Source organism: Cannabis sativa, chromosome 9 (assembly GCF_029168945.1).
Source record: "Cannabis sativa cultivar Pink pepper isolate KNU-18-1 chromosome 9, ASM2916894v1, whole genome shotgun sequence".
Lineage (NCBI taxonomy): Eukaryota > Viridiplantae > Streptophyta > Magnoliopsida > Rosales > Cannabaceae > Cannabis > Cannabis sativa.
The window spans coordinates 36,237,618-36,262,558 of record NC_083609.1 but is presented as its reverse complement, the minus strand read 5'-3'; the positions used below and the strand labels follow the sequence as shown (position 1 = coordinate 36,262,558).

Sequence of the window (24,941 nt, the reverse complement as noted above, 5' to 3'; positions counted from 1 at the left end):
AAAGTTTTCTATGGGATTACAAGGAAGCTCAATCACTTCAGCCAGGAAAAAAACTGCAGAGAGGTTGAGGACTGAGACTATCATGAAAAATTATTCTACCAAGGAATCCTCAAGTTGCTACTCAATGAATCTAAATGAATACAAATTGAATGTGGATGCTACTCTTGATGTTCAAAACTTCTACACATGTTTGGAAGCAGTGGTAAGAGATTGGGAGGGCAACATTGTAGCAGGTTTTTTAGCACCAAAAACAGGAGCTTCTTTACCACTTTTTGCTAAAGCCAAAGCTCTATTATATGGTCTCTTGTGGTGCACAGCCATCAAGCTGCCTATTACTCATATTAAGACAGATTGTCTTCAATTAGCAATGAAGATCAAGCATAAATAGAAGGATTTTCCTGTACTCTCTGGTCTTATCTCAAAGATTCTTGACTCTTTATCTAAGTTTTTTAATGTATCTTTTTATCATGTTTCTAGAAATGATAATGTATATGCTTATAACAATGCAAGAGATGCATTAAGAGTTAGTTTGGAGAGCTTAACTCTCTAAGCTCTTATTGTAATTGTAACCTTGTACTTGTTCTTCTCTTGATTTCTTTCTTCTTTTTAATAAATTTAAAACTAAGTAGGAGGGAGCCAAACAAAAATTACAATTTACAAATTCAAAACCCTTTAATAATACTTATATACCCCTAAATTACAATTTTACTACAATTTATACTTATACCCCTAAAAAGTCAGTAGGTTTATTTACAAATTCAAAACCCTTTAGGGTGCGTTTAGAAAGCCATAATGTAATTGGATTTGTGTGTAATTGGAAGTAATTACACAATTTGACATGTTTGTCTGACCATGTAATTACACTGTAACTGTGTAATTAGAAGTAATTGAGGGGTTCCAATTACACTGTCCAATTCTCATGGCCCCCCATGAGAATTGAATGTAATTACTCTATGTAATTACTAAAAACTTTCCATATTAAACATTAGGTATTAAAAAATATTATTTTTCTATGTAATTACTAACTATTTTGCCAAACAAGATATTAGGAATTCATTTGTAATTAACAACTCATATCCAAACACCCCTTGCATTTTAAAATATAGTATGATTACTAAATTGTGTAATTACTACCCTAATAATTATCCTACCTAATAATTAGACAGTCACTTTCAAACATACCCTTAATAATAATAAAAATAATAAAATAAATCGTACTGTTTCCCTTAATAAATCGTACTTGTTTGTTTGGTATTGCAGCTTGGCTTTAAATGGGTGAGCACGTTGGCTGCAGAAATGTAGCAGAAAATATCAATTAAATAATTTATATTTGACAATTTTCTATTTGGGGAGAAAAAAAAGTAAAAAACTGCGGACACGTCAGCCTAAGATATATGGTAAGTCGTATAAATTGGAACGAGATTGGTGTCAATGTTTCTACGCATCCGCTCTCTTTTTCCACTTTGTCTTGCTCAAACTTAAATCCCTCTCTTTCAAAATCCCAGTAATATGGTTGCCTTTCTTTTTCTGTGCCAGCCAAATGATGCCTTAAATTGTCCGTAAAATTCTCCGACGTCCACGTACGATAATTACTAACAATTATCACTCGTGATTCTTTTCCTTCTCCTCCTCGTGACCAAATAATCACTCAAAAAGTACAATTGCAGGGTTAGCCTTCCTGGATTATTTGAATACTTTATTTTATTTCATATCTTTTGTCTACAACACTCTGCTATAAATCCCGAAATTAAAGATGAGAAGAAAATTTTAACTACTTTATTTAGCAAGTCCTTTTTATAATTATTAAAATTTTGAAAGGGGACATGTTAACACAGGTACATATACATCTATAATATATATATATATGAGTCGGAGACAGAAATTCATTGTTTAATTAATCGGTGAGGACGATGTCTTTTGCGGCGGCGAATGGGATTGGGAGAGTGGATCAGAACGACGAGAGAGATCATGACATGGTGTCTTCCTCCTCCGATGGTGATGAGGAGGAGTTTGAGTTGCAGGATATTAGGGATCGGATTAAATCATCACGAGGGAGTCGATTCAATCTGATTGCAAACGAGTTCGGACTGGCTTCTGCAATTAAGAAATTCAGCCGTGAAAATGTCATGAATGGCATTAGAGACCTTTCCAATGGCGTCGTTATCCATCCAGATAACAGGTACTCCGTACTAATCATAGATCCTCTATATATTTCTTTGCATGTTTACCAACTTTATAATCCATGTCACCAATATACCTATACTACTATTTTTGAAACATAGAAAACTGAAATTTTATAACGCAACTCTACTATCATCCCATAAAAGAAAATATGCACACAAAAGTACATAGTTTTTTTTAGATTATAAAAAAAAAATCCAAAAGAAAAAAAAAAGTGAAAAAAAATTATAATAATGTGAAGCGGAGGTGACCGTAGTTCCCGCATAGTCTATACACGTGACTATTTCTGAATGGGCATTCCGCAGTCAAATATATAATATTTTTTTTGCCAGCTATTTTTTTATTATTATAATATGTATCATCATATATGTGGTTATGTGGTACTTGGTAATAGGAGACGGACTCGTCCGTGTTTTAAAATTGTAATCGCTCCAACTATATTAGGTCTTTTTTTTTGTTTGAAACAGCCGATTATGGTTTAACTAGTGATAATCTTTGATGATATAAAAATAAAAATGAAATTAAAATATTACCTCACACTCATCTCATCTCATTAAGATTTACTTGTTTCAATCAAACACCACCTTGTAATTGAACAGCCACATTTCAGGACCTCATATTTATGTAAAAATCTATGTTTGAGTGATGTGCTCACGGTTTCGAAGCAAATCCAAATTCGATTTAATAATACATTAGTATATTAAAAAAGTTATACTTTACAAAAACACCTACAGTTAATTTTTAATTGTTCTAAAAAAAAATATATTATTTTTACGTTGCTGAAATATTATATCATAATTCTATAAAGTGAAAATAATTTTATTTTCCCAAAATTAAATAAAAAATACTTCACTCCATACAAAATATACATAAATTCATAAATATATATAAAAAGAATAGATTATAATTTCTCCCCCAATATCAAAATCTATAGTACTTGCTCCCTACATGTATGATAATGGAAAGAAAAAAGCAAGAAAAAAAAAAAGTTATATTTTAGTAGCGTTTGGTAACACTTTTGTTTTTAAATTTTTTAATCACAAAATTAAAAGTAAAATTTTTATTTTTGAACCATTTTTGTTTTTTCTTTCAAAAAAAACCATTTTTGTTTTTTAATTTTAAAAATAATAAAAAAAAAAACTGTTTAAAATTTTTTTGAAAGTGTTTTATTTTTTATTTTTAAAATTTAGATTTTTAATTAAAAAATTAAAAAGTAAAAAGATTTTTATAGAACATAATTTTAAAAAATATTTTAAATTTTTTAATTTTAAAAGTAAAAATTGATTAAAAAATTATTACCAAACATACATTTTTTGGTCAGGGCCTTATTACTTTCTCTTTTTGATGGCTTTATCTATTTTTACACGTATAATAGCTTTAACAAGATTGAACATATATGGACTTTAGCTACACTATTGGTTGCGGGCGGTTCATTTATAAAAGGACGCACACTAAACTTATAATTTATATTATATATTCATAATTTTAAAGTAGAGATTATATTATAACTAAGATTAATTATACAACATAGTGTTTTTAAATGTGCAAATTAAAAGTGTATCCATATTAATTAATTAATTACTCTTTATACCGCCACTCAAAACATTTTTTTTCGTTTTTCAATAATTTGCATTAGTTTTATAAATTATTTCCACTCACATGCCCATTGGTTTTAATTAGTAGTATAGTGGGCGGTTTATATATTGAATAAGCTCAGGGGTTTGCAAATCTTTAACAAAGATATTAAGTAATTCACTCAAGTTGCTTCCAAAAAGAATTTTAATACAATTTGAATGTTGATTGGATGGATCACCATAAAAATATTAATTAGTGGTTTTAGCAATTTAAGCATTATTATTTGATACGAGTGGTGACTATTATTATATAAAATAAAGTGGCCTATATTCTTTAAAAGTTATTATTTTAAATTATATAGAAACAAACTATCCAAGAAGAAGATATCAGCATTTCCCTAACAATTTGTATAACCGTGAAAACCATTAAACACCACTCTTTCTTTCCGTGCACTAGTAGATGTCAATTGCAAGGTTGGTTATGATATGTCTCTTGGACAGGTGGGAACGATAAGATTGCATAATAATATATAATACATAGCCGTACATTGTTGCACTACCCTATTATTAGTGTGTTTGAGTTTGACTTTTGGCATTGCTATCCCCAGTTTCTCTATTTTAAATAAAAAGAGAAAATTTATAGTAGATACATATATTTTGTCTAAAATAATGATATTTTTTTTTATGACTATTGAAAGTGCTAATTAACTATCATATATTTCTAATATAATATACTACATAGGTGTAATAATAAAAAAAAAACGTTAACAATAAGTCTTGTAAGTATAGAAAGCACTGATAAAAACAAAACAAAAAACATTACTAAAACGTCATTAGGCTCAATATCAAATCATACATGCTCTATTTCTTCCATTAAAAGTATGAAACACATTACATATGTATAAAAATATATATTTCGGGTTCGTTTGGTACGGTGTATTACATTATATTATATTGTATAATATTATATTTAATTGTATTTTATGTAATATTTTTATGTAAAACTATATATAGTATTAACTTTTATTAATACCTAAATATATAATATTTCAATATAAATTATAGTTTAACATAGTATTATATAAAAATTTGATATATAATCCAATTCAATATAATATAATATAATATAATACAATACAATACGAATACGAATACGACGTTCTAAACAAATTCTTTATTTTTTTTTAAAAAACCTAAATAATAAGTCTTGGAAATATAAAAAGCACTAACAAAAACAGAAGAAACAAATATTACTAAAAATTAATTAGGTTCAATATCAAATCTTTCAAGCTCTATTTCTTTCATTGAAAAAAAAATATATTGTTTCAGAACAAAATAAATTGCTCCTTTTTGATAGAAAGAAAACAACTTCATTAATTGGTGAAAGAGTTAATTCCAGTATAATTTTTAATATTTTTACTTTCTTAGCAATTAACTTTTAAAACTCAAATTTTGAAGGCAAAACTCACATTATGTTAATATTTACCCATTTCATTTATTTTTAGCAATTAATTATCACATTAGCTATCCATGTGTACATAGAATATAGTCCACGTGAATACAATATACACATGACACAATATCGTTGGCATAATATCATTTGCACATAAATAAATACTTAAAAATAAAAATAAATTATTTTAAAAATTAAAAATAATTTAAAAACACATTTTTTTTCTTTTTTTCTTCTTATTTCTTCTTTCTTCTTAACACCCTTAACTTAATAACCACCATTACAGCACTATCACTAAAACTACCTCACCATTGCTCAACCACCAATATACCCCCCCCCCCCCCACCGCAACCACACCACCACCGCTGCAGCTACTGCAACAACCACTACCACCATTACAATTTTTCAAATCTAAATCAACACTGTTAAAATGTAAAATAAATAAAACCCAAAAAAATCTCAAACTAGATCTAAAAAATTAAAAACTAATTCTATACACACCACACCTGTCACAATATCATATCCAAATCCCACAAAATTAAACAAAACCCAAAAGAAAAAAATATTAGTGATTTATATATACCCACGACCCATAGCAAGTTTTAGATCTGGAAGTTCTTCACGAGAGGCTCGTAGTGGTCTCTATTTCGGTTGAGCATCACTGGAGGTGGCTCATCGGTGTTGAGTCGAGAGCAGCGAGGGAAAAGGAGATAGATCTTAGGAGAGGGGTGCGGAGAGAGCGGGTTAGGGTTTTTGGGTCTTTGTCGGGTTCATGCAGTGGTGGTGCTAGGTTGTACTGGTGGTACTGGGTTGCGGTGGTGGTGAGTTACGATGGGTTGTGGTGGTGGTTTGGTCTATAAATGAAGAAACATATAAATATATATATATCTATAGAGAGAGAGAGAGAGAGAGAGAGAGAGAAAGGAAATAGAGAAATCGTGAAAAAAAGAACCAGAAAAGAAAGATAAAAGAAAAAAATTGTTCTTTTATTTTTTTATTTTTTAATTTTTTAAAATTATTTTTTATTTTATTTTAAATATTTTTTAACGTGAGCCAAAAATATAATGCCATGTGTACATTCTGTCCATGTGGACAATACCCTAAGTACACATGTACAGCCAACTTGGCAGTTAATTACTAAAAATTGATGGAAATGGCTAAATGCTAACAGAATGTGAGTTTTGGGAGGTTTTACCGTCAAAATTTGAGTTTTGGGGGTTTTTACCGTCAAAATTTGAATTTTGGGGGTTAATTGCTAGCATAGTAAAAGTATTAGGAGTTATGCTGCAATTAACTCATTGGTGAAATTGTATTGTTACAATTATAAAGGAAGAGGGTAGCTTTATATTCACACTCTATCCTCACTTGAGCTACTAGAGTTAGTTATATAACTAACTTAACAAATCTATATACCAACCTAATTAACTAATACAATACTAATACACCCCCTCAAGGTGATATGTAAATATTTTTTTACATTCATTTTGGACAATAGATCTTTGAACTGAGAAGGGGAGAGTGGTTTGGTTAGTAGGTTAGCCAGGTTGAGCTTGGAAGAAACGTGAAGAAGCTTGATGTGCCCATCTTGAAGTTTTTCTCAAACAATGTGGCAGTCTATCTCCACATTTTTTGTGCATTCGTGGAACACAGGGTTCTCAGAGAGTGAATTGATGCAACATTGTCGCAATAGAGTGCAGCAGAGAGCTAGTGAGAGATGGGAAAGTCCTTCAAGAGGGCAATCAGCCATGTAACTTCACAAGTTGCATTAGCCATGGCCCGATATCCAACTTCTACAGATGAACAGGATACAATGGGTTGTTTCTTTGATTTTTAGGAGATGAAGGAGTCATCGAGGAAGATGCAATAGCTTGTGACTGATCTGCGAGTGTCCACACATGTAACCCAATCAGCATTAGAGAAAACTTTGATGGGGCATTTGTTATGAGGCTTAAACTTGATGGGAATGACAATATAAAAATTAAATTAAATTTTAAGGACGAAGGAGTTTGTATTTTCAAGTAGTTCCCACTTTTTAAATGAAAATGATGATATTGTTAATCCCTTCCAACACATGGGATTTCATATTCTTCAAGTCTACTCTCTCCAACTCAAAATCACATAACAAACACCCCATTAGGTGGCATTTTCTTAGATGGAATGAAAATATATCTAGAATAGGAATGACATTTTAATACTTTAAAATAAAACCAACAAATGAATGGAATAAAAATTGCTTCACTTCCATTCTATTCCATTTCATTACCTCCAACCAAACGCCACCTGAGGGAAATATTATTGTCGAGAAGGATGGAAGTTGCATAGGAAGTGAGTTGTGATGGTGTGTTGGAGTAAAAGAAGCCCTTTTCCAAATGTCATGAACTAACTAAGTTTGTTTACGACATAGGATAGATCAGGCCTCGTGATAGTGAGGTAGATCAATTTTCCTATGATGCTTCTATATGTTGTAGGGTCAGGGAGGAGATCTCTTGAGTCCTTTTTGAGTTTTGTGTTAGATTCCATGGGGTGGAAACTGGTTTGGCACCCTAGAACTCGGTGTCCATTAACAATTTTAAGGCAAATGGTCTTTGTGAGACTGAAATGCCACTGGAACACCTAAATCTTTCGAGGCCTAAGAAGAATTTTAGGGGGCCAAGGTCTTTTAGTTTAAATACAGAGTTCAAGTGTTTTCAAAGTTTGGAATGGCTTGATCACTGTTGCCTGTTGGTGGCAATGACTATGCCATCAACTTAGACAAGGATAGCCATAAAGAAATTGTCTTTGTTCTTGATGAATAAGAAGTGGTCAGCGTGCAATAGGTGAAATCCACAAGAGAGTTGAGCTAAGTTTGACAAATCATTAGCGAGAGGCTTGTTTCAAGCCATACAAGCTTTTATTAAGTTTGCAAACAACATTAGGGGGGAGACCCTTTTGGTTTCTACCCTTGATGTAAAGTCATGTAGGCAGTTTCACATTATTGATGTCTAATTGGTGGAGTGACCAATTTTTTATTGCAGCTAGAGCTAGGAGTACTTTCAATGTATTAAACTTAGCCACTGGAGCAAAGGTATCTAGGTAGTCGATGCCTTGTTTTTGTGAGTACCTTTTGGCTACTAGCCGAGCTTTAAATTGTATAGCAACACCATTAGAGCCGTATTTATGTTTGTACACCCATTTATTAATGTGTGTTCGTAAGGGGGCAAGGGGACAACATCCCAAGTTTTCTGTTGCTCCAGTGTTGTTATCTCAATGTCCATGGCATCGAGTCATTGTTTGTATTTGCATGCTTGCTTATAGGTGGTAGGTTCAGTGAGGTGAGCTGCAAGTATAGTAGCACGAAACTGAGCAGATAACCTATCATAAGATAAGAATGATTGAACTAAATGACCAGTGGAGTAATCATAGTCATCGAGATGTGGATGGTGGGGTGATGACCCTGTCAGATTTGGACACTTTGGTCATGGTCGGTAATGCTTTGAGAGCGAGAAATGCATCTAATAATGGCTATGATGCAGCAGGTATGGGAGGTGATGGCTCATTTTGTGGGGTTGTGGGGGTAGATGCAATGTCTGGTGTGGGGGTAGAGTGATCAGTGGGAATAGAAGATGTGTCTGTGCAGTGTGTAGATAGACCTATTATGGGAAGTAGTGATTCAACAAATAGATTATGGATTGGGGAACTAGATTTTAATGGAAAAATGTTCTCATGAAACACCACATCTCGAGAGTGGCAATTCAAATAGGTGATATTCGTTCACCTCAATAATTCTATTAAATTACCAAGAACACATACATCAAATTACCAAGAACACATACCAACAATAAATTAACAAGTCTCGCTAAGGAGAAGCTCACACAAAGAGCAAGATCACTAAATAAAGAAACACCTCTGAAAGGCACAAAGAGAAAACCAAACCCCTAAAATAAGGGAAAAGAAGAGAAACACATACAATGAAAGAGCAATCAGAATGAGCCTTAAAAAAGTGCCATTTAAGGGTTGAAAATAAGGAGAAAACCCCTTTCGTACGACACATCAAGCTTTGACATTCAGTGGAGCGCCATCATTATGACATCAAACTTTGACTTCAGAGGAATCATAGACACAAAGAGCTTTTAAGGGAGGGAGAATAATGTCACCCAAAGCTAAAAGCCAACCTAGATTAGGGGAATGACTAAAGCCATTGTGAAACCGTGGAGAAACAAAAAAAGGATAACCAAACCCTAAAAGATTTGGTACACCCACCACTAGATAGAGTGGCCCTTTTAGGAGTGAGGACAGCTACAACAGGAGCCATATGACGGTGAAACAAGGCTCATAGACCTCACTGAGAGGCTCAAATGGAGCAAGCGGTTGTAAAATCGCAGATGTATGGAGAGAGTTATTTAAATGATAATTTTACATCGAACTTTTTATTTTTTGAAAGAACCACAAAAACAAAAATCAGCAAAACTACTATTATTTAAGAGTGGGCAGTTCATGTTGCCAAAAAAGTATAGAGTTTAGGAACCAATTTGCCAAAAAAATCAAATTCAAAAACTAACTTGTCAAAACTTATTTATTTGGGGACTACTTTGTAAAAAAAAAGTTTAGAGACCAACTTATTAAAAGTTATATAATTTCAAAACTTGTAGTACAAATGAGTTATGGGATTTATTAGAGGTTTCGAACAAGACTTATAAAAAGTAATAGTGAGTATAATTAAATAAACTTATTAATTTTGGGTGCATAAGACTATAATATAAAAAATAATTAATGTATTTTTTTTTTTATGAATATGGGGAATACATTGAAAAAAAAAATTAATGTAACAGTTAAGGATATGATTTTTAACACTTTTTTAAGTAGTTTTTTTTTATTGTTTTTAATTATAAAAGTGAAAATACTTTCGAAAATATATTCTATAAAATTGATTTCAATTTCTAATTTTAAAAATGAGAATCAAAATTTTAAATTTTGAAAAAAAAGGTCACTTTCAAAAAAATTTTAAACAAACTTTTTTTTTTAATTATAATCTATTTGTATTTTTTTTCATCAATATTTTTGTAACATCCTACTCTGAGGAACACCACGTGTCATGATTACAATAAAATAATTCCGTTAATTGGGGTCCATAAGCTAAGTGATTTAACATCAATAATAAACTTAATTTAATTAAATAACTTGCAATGATACATACTTTATTTTAAACCAAAATATTTAAAGTTGCATATTCGGGATCTCATAAAATTTAGTTAATAATATTAAAAGCTATTTTATACAGACTGACCTAAGTGGTAAAATTAGAATTTCTACACAAATTCCTATTGGATCCAACCCTTGTGGTCTAGCTTAGCTAGAACATGTGCAATTCTTCTTCAAAACTCTCGAACTCATGGCTGAACCAACACTGCTTTACCGTTGCCTACACATGAGAGTATCCGTGAGCCAAGGCCCAACAAGATAGAATAATAACAATATAGTATGAATAATTATAACAATTATATTTCACACATTATGCCTCTGTGTATATTACTGTAGAACCACACTGTTTATCATATTATTTCATATATAATGATGACACTGCATCTAATGTCTATATAATATAGATACATATGTTACACTCATACGTCTTTTTTTACATATAAGGCCTTAATAGAATTTATTTTAGTTTCAGTTACCGAGTTTAACCTAGCTATGCCTTAATCACACAACTCTTATTATATATACATAATCCATACATTATGCTCTTATAATGGTTCATCCTGATGATATTTATCACCCCTAACTCAGTTATATCTTGTACACATAACTCTTGACATATCACTCAATTCATTTAGTTTATGCTCATATATAAAATTTAGGATATTAACCCTAGTAGAAATTGAATCTAACTATCCATATAACATAATATATAGTATTTATTCACTTAATACATTAACGCATGTGTATAACAATATATATTTAGGGTAATGATCTTATTTCATAATATATGTATTCTTAGGATAATAATCCTAGTTCACAATAAATCTAGTTCAGGTAATAACTATAATCCACGACACATTTATTTAGGGTAATAACCCTAGTTCTCAAATTATACACTTAGGATAATAATAACCCTAATCCACATCATATAAATTTAGAGTAATAACCTTAATTTACACTTTTATCTTATTAATCACATAATATAAATCGCGTCACCTCACTATACTCCGTGTTCTTAATTTACTATCTTACCAGATTTATAATGTATGAGGAGAAATCCCGATCTGCAGGTGATTCTAACTAAGCACTAGTATTCCTAGTCACAATTTCGTGTTTTTTACACAATAGGGTTAATCCCAAATTCACATTCATAAATATCCACATATAAGATTCTAACACTGGACCAAATAATAGAGCTCAAAATAAGCTTTCTAATGATATAAAGAACCTCCAAATCAGAGTGGGAGTCAACAAATCTGCATAAAATAAAATAGCAAAAATTACATTGTCGCTGCCATCTAGTCCCAATTGATTGTAGTTGCAACCAGATTAAACTAGAGCCTGGGCAGGGGCTATCCCTATTCTGGGTTTGAGCCTAGCGTGATGATCCCAAATCTGGTCGCGATAACTGGGCTTATAACCCAAAAAATGCCAATTTTTGAGAATTTACCTATTTCATGCATACAATTCAAGCAATTAACACTTAGGCTCAAATATGAAGGTAAACAAGTATAATCAACCCCTTAGGATTTACATGTCTAAACACATGCTTCATAAATTCATAAAACACCATTACATAACTAATTTCTAAAAAACCTCAAACTCAAACTAAAAGCTTGAGAACCCAAAATCAAAATCAAAACATCATAACCTTCAACGACAAATACACAATCACAGCCACACAACCCTTGCAATAAGGCTCAACTTAAAGAAAGAAGACTCTAGGCAATCATTCGAAAGAAAAACATCAAGGAATCCACCAAGATCATCATAACTAAAACACTTTAACAATCTCATGCATTCAACTTACACATAAAAGTTTTTAGAGATTAACTTTATAGCAAAGAGATCAAAATACCTCAACAAATCCTTTAAAAAGTTTAAGATCAACACCACAATTGAATTCCCCTCCAATTGCACTTAATTTCCCTAAAAATTAAAGAACTTCATATAAGAAGGTTAGCGAGAAGGTAAGTGACAGTAGGAAGACTCAAGAGGCCAGAAAATAAGGTTTTTCCTTCTCATTTTCAAAAATGAGATTATAACACAATTCAGTCACTTTTGGTCAAAATGACTATTTTTCCCTTATGTCATAGAAATCACATAATAGCAACTAAGGGCATTTATGTCCTTTCAAATTTTCACACATATATTTAGATATTCTCATATAGGGGTGTTCATTAGATCACATCCAATGTTTTTAGGCCCATCCAGATCCGATCCAATTATATATTTGATGTTAAATTTACCATCCGATCCGATCCAATTGATTTCAGTCATCCAATCGATCCAACATCCATTGGATGTTGGATTGGATCGGTTCTATCCATGGATATATTTCATTTATATTTACATGGTTCAATTTGAATTTATTCAATACTTTAGACTAGTATTTTTGGATCCATCCAATATTTTAGGTTCAATATGTACTGGATTAGACTGGATCCATGCAATCCAAGAAAAAAAGAGTAAAATTTTAATGTTAATTTTTATATATACATATATATTTTACGTATAACATTATAAAATCTAATTACTCATTCAAACTAAATGAAAATACTAATTAGTTTAATTGGATGTTGGATGTGTTGGATTTTTAGACACTTCATCCAACATCCGATCCGATCCAATTGGATATTTAAAAATAACATCCAATCTGATCCGATCACAATTGGATATCCAATGTTTGGCGGTCGGTTGTAATTGGATCGGTCGGTTGTCATTGGATTGGATCGATTTATGCACACCCCTATTCTCATATATATTAGTCAGAAATCACTTGTAATAAGATAATATGAATATACTATATAATAATATAGTCCATTAGCACAACATATTACAAAAGTTATAATTTTATCCTTTTTAGGTAAAAATTATGAAAATACCCCTAACTAATAGGATCTTAAATGTAATAATTCTCGATTAATCTTACATAATTAATTATATAATAATATAATTACTCAATTACAATTAGTCCATTTTAATTAGGGTTTCGAATCCATTTTCTAATTATAAATATTACCACACTAAATTTTAAAAAAAAATCATATATTAATATAAAGAAATAGTTATTATTTAAAATTATTACCTTCAAGAATATTATAACTATGCAAAAAATTTAATTTTTTTGATAAAAATAAAAAAATTGTACTAAATTGTAGAAAAATAATGTGTGAAAATATATAGAAGAACAATTAATATGAGAAATAAATAATTATTATTGAGTATTTACGGAGAAAAAATAATAAAAAACTTTAAGCTTCTACCAGTAAAAGAAAATTGAGTATATATAGTATTGTTATTAAAATAAAGGGTGCATATCTTTATAAATAAAATGGAAGCTTTAATATATATATATATACACATTTTTTTATTAACTATTATAGATGTACTGAATTAGTTTTCTTTACCTTTAATGTTTTTTTTTTTTTTTTAAAGAAGTGATAGCATCAATACCATCAATATAATATTTTATGGTAGCACCTATTTATTTCAATGGTACAACATTCTTGTATTTTGTTAAATAAACAAATATTCTCTAAAATTTAATCATTGGAGATACTCTAATAGTTTTTTTTTTTAAATATGCTAAAAACTTAACTAAATACAACTTATAAAAGTGAGATTTTGAGGATATTGTTTAATACAGATTTAAAAAAATATGTTGTTAACATAAAGGAGATAAGGTTATTTATATATTATTATTTGTTGAGAGATTAACACTATATTTGGTAGAGGGGAGAAGAGGAGAGATAGTAGGAGAAGGATAGAGGAATTGATAAAGGGAAACTTACAAAAATACTGCTTTTTTACCAAATATTTTTACTGTCCAAGCCCATTTTTATTTTTTTATACTGCCCAGGCCCAATATATTTACTTTTATACTGTAAACAGTAACAAAACACAAACGAAACCTCTCCTTCGTGGTTGGGGACAGATAAATCAACACCGGAATCATAGAAATACCAGGAAAAAACCATAAAATATGGCAGAGACAAAATTACTAAATCAACAACAAATTACTGTTTTGTAGTATTATTTTACTGTTGTTTTAATATGAAAAAAAGGCCACGTAAATGAAATATTGTTAAAAATGACAAGACATGGAATCTATACCAGTTCTCATAAAGAGCAATGGACAATGAGAAAAAGAACATAATTATTTCAAGAGAATGTGACAATGCTCGAAAACAATACAACAATACTTGAAAACAACATAGCAACAACAGAATCATACACATTGGAACACCAATTAGAAGGAGGAGAGTCAAAAAATAAAAGAATTTGAAAACGACAAATTTGATATAGTTGACTATGCGAAGCTGGTTGCTAAAAAAATGGTAGAAAAACATGAAAATAACAGTAAAAAACTAGATCCAAAAATCGACATCAACAACGTGAAGCTAATAACAGACAAACACCACCTAGAAGTTGAAAAATGTTAGGCATACAAAGACAAGGAAACACTGAAGAAAGTTTACAGCTACTACGCAATCAAAAACAACTTCCAATACAGTTTTTGAAAACATATTTAATTGAGTTTCAGTAAGAATTTTCTTAATATCTTCAATAGCAAAGTAATAACCAGAGTTTATAACTCTGGAATGGTAGTATTCCGATCGGATGTATTTGGATTTTCAATCCTATAAAAAAACATAAGAAAACACTACGAAAACAACACAAAAAAAATAAATAAAATAAAGAACATAAAAAACAAGCATAAAAAAACTCTAGAGTGGTAGTATTCTGCTCTGGTGTACTTGGATTCCCAATCCTATAAAAAAAAAAATAAGAAAACACTACTAAAACAAAACTAAAACAACACACCTCAACAAGCCTTTTCCCAATTATGTCTTCAAACAGATCAGTTGATTGAACAATCTTCACTTGGTATTTACCTTTTCCCTAAGAGTCAACAAAATAAAACGAAAACAATAACAAGACACAGAGTCAAACAAACATAAAACTATAAAATAGGACTAACAAAAAAAATACATGCAAAAAAAAAATAAAAATAAGAGAAATAGGAAACATAATCAACTTGAAAAAAACCCTAAAACAACACAAGATCAATAGAAAAAAACCTTATCAGATTTGGGAGACTTTGGAACTTTGGCTCAAACTCAAAATCAGAGTCGGAGTTCTTCAACACAGATTGAGGGTATTTTGATTTAGTGTTCTTCGAAGTACTAGAACCTAGTTTTCTTTTAGCAGGAATTGGGGAAGTATGGCTAGGAGGATTATCTTTCAAACTCTTCTTGTCCATTGATGCTCGTGTTTTATTTGTCTGAGGTTTTTTTGGGCACTTTTTGGCAACAGGGGAGGAAGATCGGTTAACAACCATTGTTAATGAGGAAAAACAATATTTATAGAAGAATTCCAACAAAAAAAGTGGGAAATGTATAGGGAAGTTTAAGATGAAAAATAAAAAAACTCTACTAGAAGAAGAAGATGAATAGTAGAACATGGGGGGTTGGATTTATGTAAAAAACTAAAAGATGAAGATGAAGAGTGGGACATGGGGGGTGAGATTTTTAAATCTATTTAAATAAAAAAAAAAGTAAAAAACATGTCACTTTTGTGACAGCCCACATCCCATCAGCCTTTTAATCAAAAAATAATATAATAATTATTAAATATTAAAAATAATAAATAATAATTTTTAAATCCATTAAAAAAAAAATAAAGAACTTGTCACTTTTGTGACAACCCACGTCCCAATCAGTCAAAAAATAAAAAAATAACAAAAAAATGTGTACACAAAAGGCACAACCCCAAGAAAACACCTGTAAGCCACAAACCCATCATACACAATTTGAACCAAGACAGTATACTGCCGAATTAAAAAAAAAAACAGTAAAAAAGTTAATATCTGCATGTCACAATATAATTGTAAGAAAATGAGAAAAGTTAGTAATCTAAGTAGTAAAAACCATATCACTTTTGTGACAGCCCACATCCCATCAGCCTTTTAATCAAAGATAATATAATAATTATTAAATATTAAAAATAATAATTAAAAGAAAAAAAAATAAAGAACTTGTCACTTTTGTGACAACCCACGTCCCAATCAGTCAAAAAAAACAAAAACAAAAAAAGTGTGTACACAAAAGGCACAACCCCCAGAAGATACCTGTAAGCCACAAACCCATCATACACAATTTGAACCAAGGCAGTATGCTGCCGACTTAAAAAAAAAAGCAAAAAAGTTAATATCCGCGTGTCACAATATAATTGTAAAAAAAATGCAAAAAGTTAATAATGTATGTAAATTTCTCTCCATAAATTCCTTGTTTGTCAAGAGGGAAGGGAAGAGAGAGGATGAAGAGAAGGAGACCCTTTCCCTTTAAATACACAATTTCTAATATAAGAGAAGTAAAGAAAAAAAACCAAAAAACTACCGACTTTTTTACCATTCAAAATAAAATATATAATTATATTAAAAATGATAAAATAATACTTTTTAATATTTATTTTATACTCTTCTCTTCTTCCTCTAAACATAGCCTTAATGAATCGTATATTTCCGTTAATGTTTGAAATTTCAGGTGGTACAGAGCATGGACGAAATTCATACTGTTGTGGGCAGTGTACTCGTCCTTCTTCACACCCATGGAGTTTGGGTTTTTCAGGGGGCTAAACGAAGACCTCTTTGTCCTCGACATTGTGGGACAGATAGCATTCCTTGTAGACATTGTCGTACTATTCTTCGTCTCCTATAGAGACAGTCATACTTACAGAATGGTCTATAAGCGCACCCCCATTGCTCTACGGTTTGTCTACTCTTCTTTCCATTCCCTAAAGCAATTTCAATTTTTTTTGCTTCTCCCCTAATTTTGTTTTGTTTTGTTTTTGTTTAATGTTTTCTTCAGGTACTTGAAGTCAAGTTTTGTTATTGATTTGCTTTGTTGTTTGCCGTGGGATATCATATATAAGGTACTCACAACATCATACTAAATTGTTTCTATAGATATTATTAGACTCGGTTTGATTGAGCTTCTTTTTGCTCTGTTTTAGATTTTAGAATTAGAAAAAGCCCGTTTAGAAGTGTTTATATAAAAAAATAAAAGAGTTTTTTGTACGTCTCTAATCTATATATCTTTGTCTCTAAATTTTATTTTTTAACAATTAATCTCCAAACTACATAAATTTTAATAAGTTGGTTCTCAAATTTTATTTTTGACAAATTTGTTCCTATATTTTTATTTTCTTAAAAATATAAAGTTTTCATTTTAAATGATAGTATTTTATTTTTTTATTAATTTTAAATAATTTTATATTAATATATTATCAAATTAAATAAATATATATTTTTTGAATATGTCAAAATAAAAAAAAACAATTAAAAACACTTAAATAATAATATTATTATTATTTTATAAGTTACGAACTAAATTATATTTTAAAATTTATTTTTAACTTATACAATTTATAAAATTTTACCATTATTGATACAAAATTTATATAATCAATAAATATATATACATTAAAAAAATTATTAAAATTATAATACTATTTAATCTTACCAAAAAAATAAAAATTTGTGGACTAATTTATCAAAAAAATAAAATTTGGGGACCAATTTAAAATAACTTTTATAATTTATAATTTATTCATAAAAATATATTTTTTTAATTAATATCCAAATACTTTAGAAAAAAACTTTTGATTCAAAAGGAAAATAAAGAAATGAAAAACGCAAAAGAAAGATGAAATATTTACATACCTATCCAAACAGAAAAAAAAAAGATACAACTTTACTTATATTATACTTCTATCTATAAGCAAATATGTATACTTAGCCAAACTTAGCGATGGTAGATTCTCATACAGCAGATATGAATGAATTCTTGCTTTAAATGTTTGATATATTTATAGTTGGACTGTGTGTCAGCTGTTATTACTTGGAAACTAGACTCATATTGAGCATTTTACGTTCATGAAAATGTGACATGTGCAATTGATAACATCAACTTTCCTGATTATGAGTTTTGAGGCCATTCCTTTTTTTTTTGTTATCTGAAATATGTGCTGAGTAGAAAAGTGGGAGACATGAGGCTGTAAGGTATCTTCTATGGATCAGGCTAAGTCGGGTGCGTAAAGTGACTGACTTCTTTCACAAGTTAGAGAAGGATATACGTATTAATTACATTGTCACCAGAATTATAAAACTTATAGCTGTGGAGCTCTATTGCACACATACTGCTGCTTGCATCTTCTACTATTTGGCTACCACCCTCCCTCCTTCTAAAGAGGGCTACACTTGGATTGGAAGTTTAAAGTTGGGTGACTATAGTTATTCAAGCTTCAGAGATATTGATTTGTGGAAGCGTTACATAACATCTTTATATTTTGCCATTGTCACTATGGCCACAGTGGGTAATGTTTTCTACTTCACACTTGAAAATACTTCATGAACCCATGTCTATTTGTAGGATTTGACAATGTTTTATAGTTGTATGTTATTGTTATTATATTCTCTTATATGAATCCACTAAACAACTATTTTATAATGAAGGGAAGAAATTTGCAATTATTAGTTATTTTTCTTTTCATTTTTCACTAATACACACTGTTGCTCTTTTTGCCACAGGTTATGGAGACATACATGCAGTCAATATGAGAGAAATGATATTTATAATGATATATGTCTCTTTTGACATGATTTTGGGTGCATATCTGATCGGTAACATGACTGCATTGATAGTAAAAGGATCAAAGACTGAAAAATTTAGAGACAAAATGACGGATCTCATCAAATATATGAACAGAAACAGACTGGGGAAAGACATCCGTAATCAGATTAAAGGCCATGTGCGTTTGCAATATGAGAGTAGCTACACAGAAGCTTCTGCTCTTCAAGACATTCCCATTTCAATTCGGGCCAAGGTAAAGTAGATAATAGATGAGAATTTCACATTTAATGTTACCAGATAATGGGGGCTTGATGATTGATACCAGCTTTTATTAAAAGAAATTAGCTTTCTTTCTCTCCCTATGTGTATCTATTTCTTTCTCTAATTTCCTATTTTGTCCTATTTTCTGTCAATTATTGTTCTTTAATATATTTCTTGATGCCTTATGTCTATCACATCTAATGACTCACAATATCTTCTTCAAGAGTATATGCATACCTTTGTCTTTTGTTGCTTGGTCATTTTCTTCAATATTGAAAAGAAACTTTATGAGCAGCTAATAATTGGACCACAGACTGTAATGCAAGTTAAAGGTTATTTTTATTTATGATGTATATGCTTTCATTTCTCCCTAAACGGTTCTTTCCCTTCTTTTGGCAGATCTCCCAGAGTTTGTATTTGCCATTCATGGAAAAAGTTTCTTTATTTAGGGGATGTTCTTCCGAATTCATCAATCAGATTGTAAGTTATAATTGTTTGAGTTAAAGAAGTGACTTTAATCTCAATTTTGGCTTATTGTAAATATTCAATTCCTCTATGATTCAATGTGCTGAGTTACAATATAAACAAATTTTATTTATTTATAATTGACAAAAACGATTTCATATCCTCAGAATTTGCATAATTTTGGATCATTAGTATCTTGTACTTTGTACCATGGACAAAAACTTGAAAATAAAAGATAACATAAGCTTCCATTAAAATGTTACTCAAGCTTATGCTTGTATGAATGTAGTTGAAGCTTAACGCAGTGTCTTGGCTCCCACAAATATGTAAAAGAACAACTTCTACTTCAGTTTCCTTGTCCTGCTTGTAAGACCAAGATATGCCAATACACTTTCTTTGGATCCAAATGAGACTACTTTTAATGGTAGTAGATTATCAAAATGCAATGGAAGTAGGACTAATATGAGTTTCATGAGTTGTTAAATAACTATTTTTTTTTTTGATGGCTTGTTAAATAACTAAATTTAACCCTTCATGACTTGTGACTTATGCATCATATATATTTGTGTTGGAGTGAACTTGGGAACAATGAAGATTTTACGCACTCAATTTTCAGCTTCCTGTATTTCACAAATATATTTGTTCAATGGAGTTTAATAATTTGCTCTTATTTTTATGTGGTAGGTTGTTAAGGTCCATGAGGAATTTTTTCTCCCAGGGGAAGTTATAATGGAGCAAGGAAATGTTGTAGATCAACTATATTTTGTCTGTCATGGCTCACTGGTAAGATTGTACCTTCAATGTTCCTAACTGATAGCTTAACAATCATTGAAATAATATTTTTCTTTTTTTTTTGGTCAGTTTTCTGTGGCATGCCCTTTTCCTGTCCCGTTTAAAATTTCATCTTTTATCACTTTTTGTCCTTTCTCTGTTTATTTTGGAGTGTTCACTGTTTTGTGCCCTGTTTAAAATTTTCATCATTCAGTTATTGACAAATACAACTTACTCATATATATTATGTGACACTATTAATTTGTTCATAGTTTTTGGAAACCTTAATAGTTCACATTTGCTCATATATTTAGTTATCTGTGAATACTTGAAAGTTGCACTGAAGTTATTTGATTTAAAGAACACTATATTGTACAGGAGGAGGTTGGCATAGGGGAGGATGGCTCTGAAGAAACTGTCTCGCTATTGCAACCTAGCAGCTCGTTTGGGGAAATTTCCATTCTCTGTAACATTCCTCAACCATACACTGTTCGTGTTTGCGAACTGTGTAGGCTTCTCCGTCTGGACAAACAATCATTCACCAATATTCTTGACATATTCTTTTATGATGGAAGAAAAATTTTGAACAACCTTTTGGAGGTAATGTAACCATGGTAATGGCAACTCTTTTAATTTATTCTGTGGTCATGATAAGAAAATGATGAAGTTATTTTATTGGTGCTCATAGCTTTTGTATTTATTTAACACATTACAGGTGAAAGAATCTAACCTCCGAGTTAAGCAATTGGAATCGGACATTACATTTCATATTGGAAAACAAGAAGCTGAACTTGCCTTGAAGGTCAATAGCTCTGCATTCCATGGGGATCTGCATCAGCTAAAAAGTCTTATCCGGGCTGGGGCTGATCTTAATAAAACAGATTATGATGGAAGGTCACCCTTGGTAAGTGTGAACTTCTTATATTCATTAATGTGTGGTGATCTGATTTGTATGGATTTATATGTGGAGGCCAATCTGACAAACAGTTGCCTATCTCTTTCTGCAAAGCATCTTAGCTGAAATGTGTTGTACAGTTTCTGAACAGGAAATTCAGAATCTAATGGAAATTGGACCCGTCACACATTTATTTGTTCCTTTTCTTAATAGGGAAAGGCCCTTTTACTACTAAAGTTTTTAGATAATTCTCATTTCACTTTCTCTTTCTCTAATTTTTATTATTACTTAATATCACACTCTCTAAATTCTTTAAAAAAGAGAGGTGAGTTTGAGAAATAACTCATTTTTTTACAAAAGAAACCTTTCGTTTTCTCCAGCATCTAGCTGCATCAAGAGGATATGAAGATATTACACGTTTTCTCATTCAGCAAGGAGTCAATGTAAATGCTATAGGTAATTTCATGATTATCAAAATTTGTCATATTGGCAGTGTTCACTTAAAACTTATATATTAACAGCTGTAATAATACTTTGTCTCTTCCAATAGATAATTTTGGAAATACCCCTTTGCTGGAAGCCCTCAAGAATGGACATGATCGAGTGTCTTCTTTGCTTGTACAAGAAGGGGCCTCTTTGATGATAGACAATGCCGGTAGTTTTCTGTGTACAGCTGTCTCAAGGGGGGATTCAGACTTTCTTAAAAGGGTATTGTCAAATGGAGTTGATCCAAACTCTAAAGATTATGATCACCGAAGCCCACTTCATGTAGCAGCCTCTGAAGGATTATACCTGATGGCAAAGTTGCTGATAGAAGCTGGGGCTAATGTTTTTTCCAAGGACAGGTATTGCATCATACAAATTTATATGTTTGATATTGTCAAAAATTTTACAGATAATTTTACTCATTTATTTTAGATCACAACTGGCTGTGTTATTTGTGGAGTTCAGAAAGTTAAGTCTAATGAAGGCTAGAAACTCTAAATTTTAAATAATCTGGCTGAAATTTCACAGATTTTTACTTGGGACTAATTTTCCATGGCTATTATCAATAAATTAGGTTTCCAATTACTTGTCTGTTTGATTCATTCATTAGCTTAGATAGCTACCAAAACGAAGCATATGATCATATCTATATTGTTATATGTTGATTCTACTGTTTTCCTATCCTTGTTTCTGTGTATTTGTTTCTTTAGGTTCTGTAACAAAATGTAGGAGCTACATACTAAGTTAATTAATAATGTTCTCTTATCCTCACTTCTCATGTTTGGTGATCCCACAGGTGGGGAAATACCCCACTCGATGAAGGTCGGATGTGTGGAAATAAGAACCTGATCAAACTATTAGAAGATGCAAAGACTGCTCAATTGTTGGATTTCCCCAATAGTGGTCGAGAAATTACAGGTATAGAAAATGATTAAATCATCATGTTGATTAGAAAACTTGTCATACAGGCCAGCTAATAGTTTATCTTTCTACAAATTAAACAACGAAATGAAAGTACAATATTTGTTCTGGTATGAGTATGTGCTCCGAGCAAAATTTGGACTGAGCAAAACTTGTAGACTTCCTTTTTCTTGTCATACAATTGAAAGAGAGTTTGGACTGAGCAAAATTTTCGGTTTCAAGAATGATTACATTTTTTTTGGTAACTTTTAGCAATATGGATTATGATGGAAAAATATCTTTGGAATAGTATGTCTAGTCACTTAGGCTACATTTGGTTAGAGGTAATAAAGTGAAATGGAATGGAAATGAATTAATTTTTATTTCATTCTTGTTTTACTACATTTAAAACAATTGGAATGACTTTTTTACTATTTTGATAGTTCGACTATTTATTTTGAAAAGTAAAGAAAGATTATTATTATATTTTTTTATGCATTTTTATTTTTATTCTCATTTCCATTCTTATTTTTGAATCTTTCATACCTCCCTACTGAACGTTCCTTTGAAGTTTTTCATTCCTGTAGGGTTTGCTGTTTATATTTAATGCAACATTTTATCACATTATTCTTTCTTTCCCCTTCAAAAAACAACTCTTTGAACAAATGGTTCCTTGTAGCCTAGGGTATATTCATAGCTATTTCTAATCAAATATTTTGATCACTTGCAGAAAAGATTCACCGAAGAAAGTGCACTGTGTTCCCTTTCCACCCGTGGGATCCCAAAGAACTTAGAAGACCAGGAATTGTGTTATGGGTCCCAAACTCTATTGAACAGCTTATTAACACAGCAGCAGATCAACTGGAAATTTCGAGTGCTGCTTGTATTTTATCAGAAGATGGAGGTAAAATACTTGAAGAGGACATGATCAATGATGGTCAAAAGCTGTACTTAGTTGGTGATACATATTCTGCATAGATGTGAGTTGTTATAAGCACAAGTTAATTTGAACAATCATCTTCGTAAGCATTATATTATAATTATTGTACTTTTTCGTGTCAATTCTCCACCATCATCATCATATTAGTATTATGGCAAAACTAATTTTATATTAAATAGATGAAATAGTACAATAATTATTAAAGAGACCCGCTTTAAACACTTGTTTTCTACCAAAGTGTAAACTTAGTTGATCTGGGACACTGCTTTATATACAAGTGATAAATAAGGTAAACAATAGTAAATCTGAAATTGCTTGACAACTGATTGAGCATCCCTATAACGGAGTTCGTATCCTTAAGTGCATCACATCTTTTTGTTTGTTCGCAACTTCAACATCCCTTTATACTTGAAAATTGAAAAACAAAATGACAATTAAGAAACTTATCTGAGTGTAGAAGCCAGCCATGTTTTTTCGATGAAAAGTAACCACCCATTATCTTTGCAAGGAAGTTTAAAAAAATAGGCTCCAAGAAATATGATGAACAACATTTGTAAATTTTGTTGGGAAAAACGATAAATTTCAAGTGCAGCGAAATAACAAAGAAACGAAGCAAAATAATTTATTCAGTTTGGTAAAATTACCAAACCCACAAAGAGAGATATATTTCACATATCACTTCAAAATTACATATACTCTCTATTTCAATCTCTACACCCAAATCTCAATACAACCTTTCCTTCTTCCTCACTCTCACCCCATAATAAAATTCACACACTTCTCTTTTCACAACTCACTATTTTTTTCACACACACCTCTCACAGAAAACACATATTTATAAAGTTACAAAACTTGGGCATCAAGACAACTTAGGGACCAAGACATTCCAAATCTTCCTTAAGAATACTCATTAAAACTTGGTCACCAAGATTTTTCTTTTTCCCACAATTAATAATTACCCAAAAAGAAATTGCAACTTTACATATATTGATAAATAAATAAACAAATAAATAATTTAAGTCAAACTCTAACAATCTCCACCTTGACTCAAATTCTCTAAACTCACAACTCAAACCATCAATAAGAGTATATATGCACCGAATTCATACTTTCATTGAACTTCACTTGAGCACTTGTCTTCACATTCTTCAATCTTTCACTAATGTCTTCTTTCTTCAAACAACTTTTAACTGAAATTGGA

At 30.7% G+C, this 24,941-nt stretch overlaps 1 protein-coding gene across 1 annotated transcript; it reads left to right on the top strand.

Annotated features, from left to right (window-relative positions):
• Positions 1-1,439: 1,439 nt before the first annotated feature.
• Positions 1,440-23,944, top strand: LOC115720695 (potassium channel SKOR). The gene is made up of 14 exons (XM_030649861.2): positions 1,440-1,668; positions 1,836-2,179; positions 16,935-17,159; positions 17,259-17,322; positions 18,426-18,765; positions 18,980-19,275; positions 19,683-19,763; positions 20,433-20,531; positions 20,898-21,119; positions 21,235-21,423; positions 21,795-21,870; positions 21,965-22,259; positions 22,697-22,818; positions 23,531-23,944. The coding sequence occupies exons 2-14, from the start codon at positions 1,911-1,913 to the stop codon at positions 23,776-23,778; spliced, it is 2,526 nt and encodes an 841-aa protein (XP_030505721.2). The 5' UTR covers positions 1,440-1,668; positions 1,836-1,910; the 3' UTR covers positions 23,779-23,944.
• Positions 23,945-24,941: the final 997 nt, after the last annotated feature.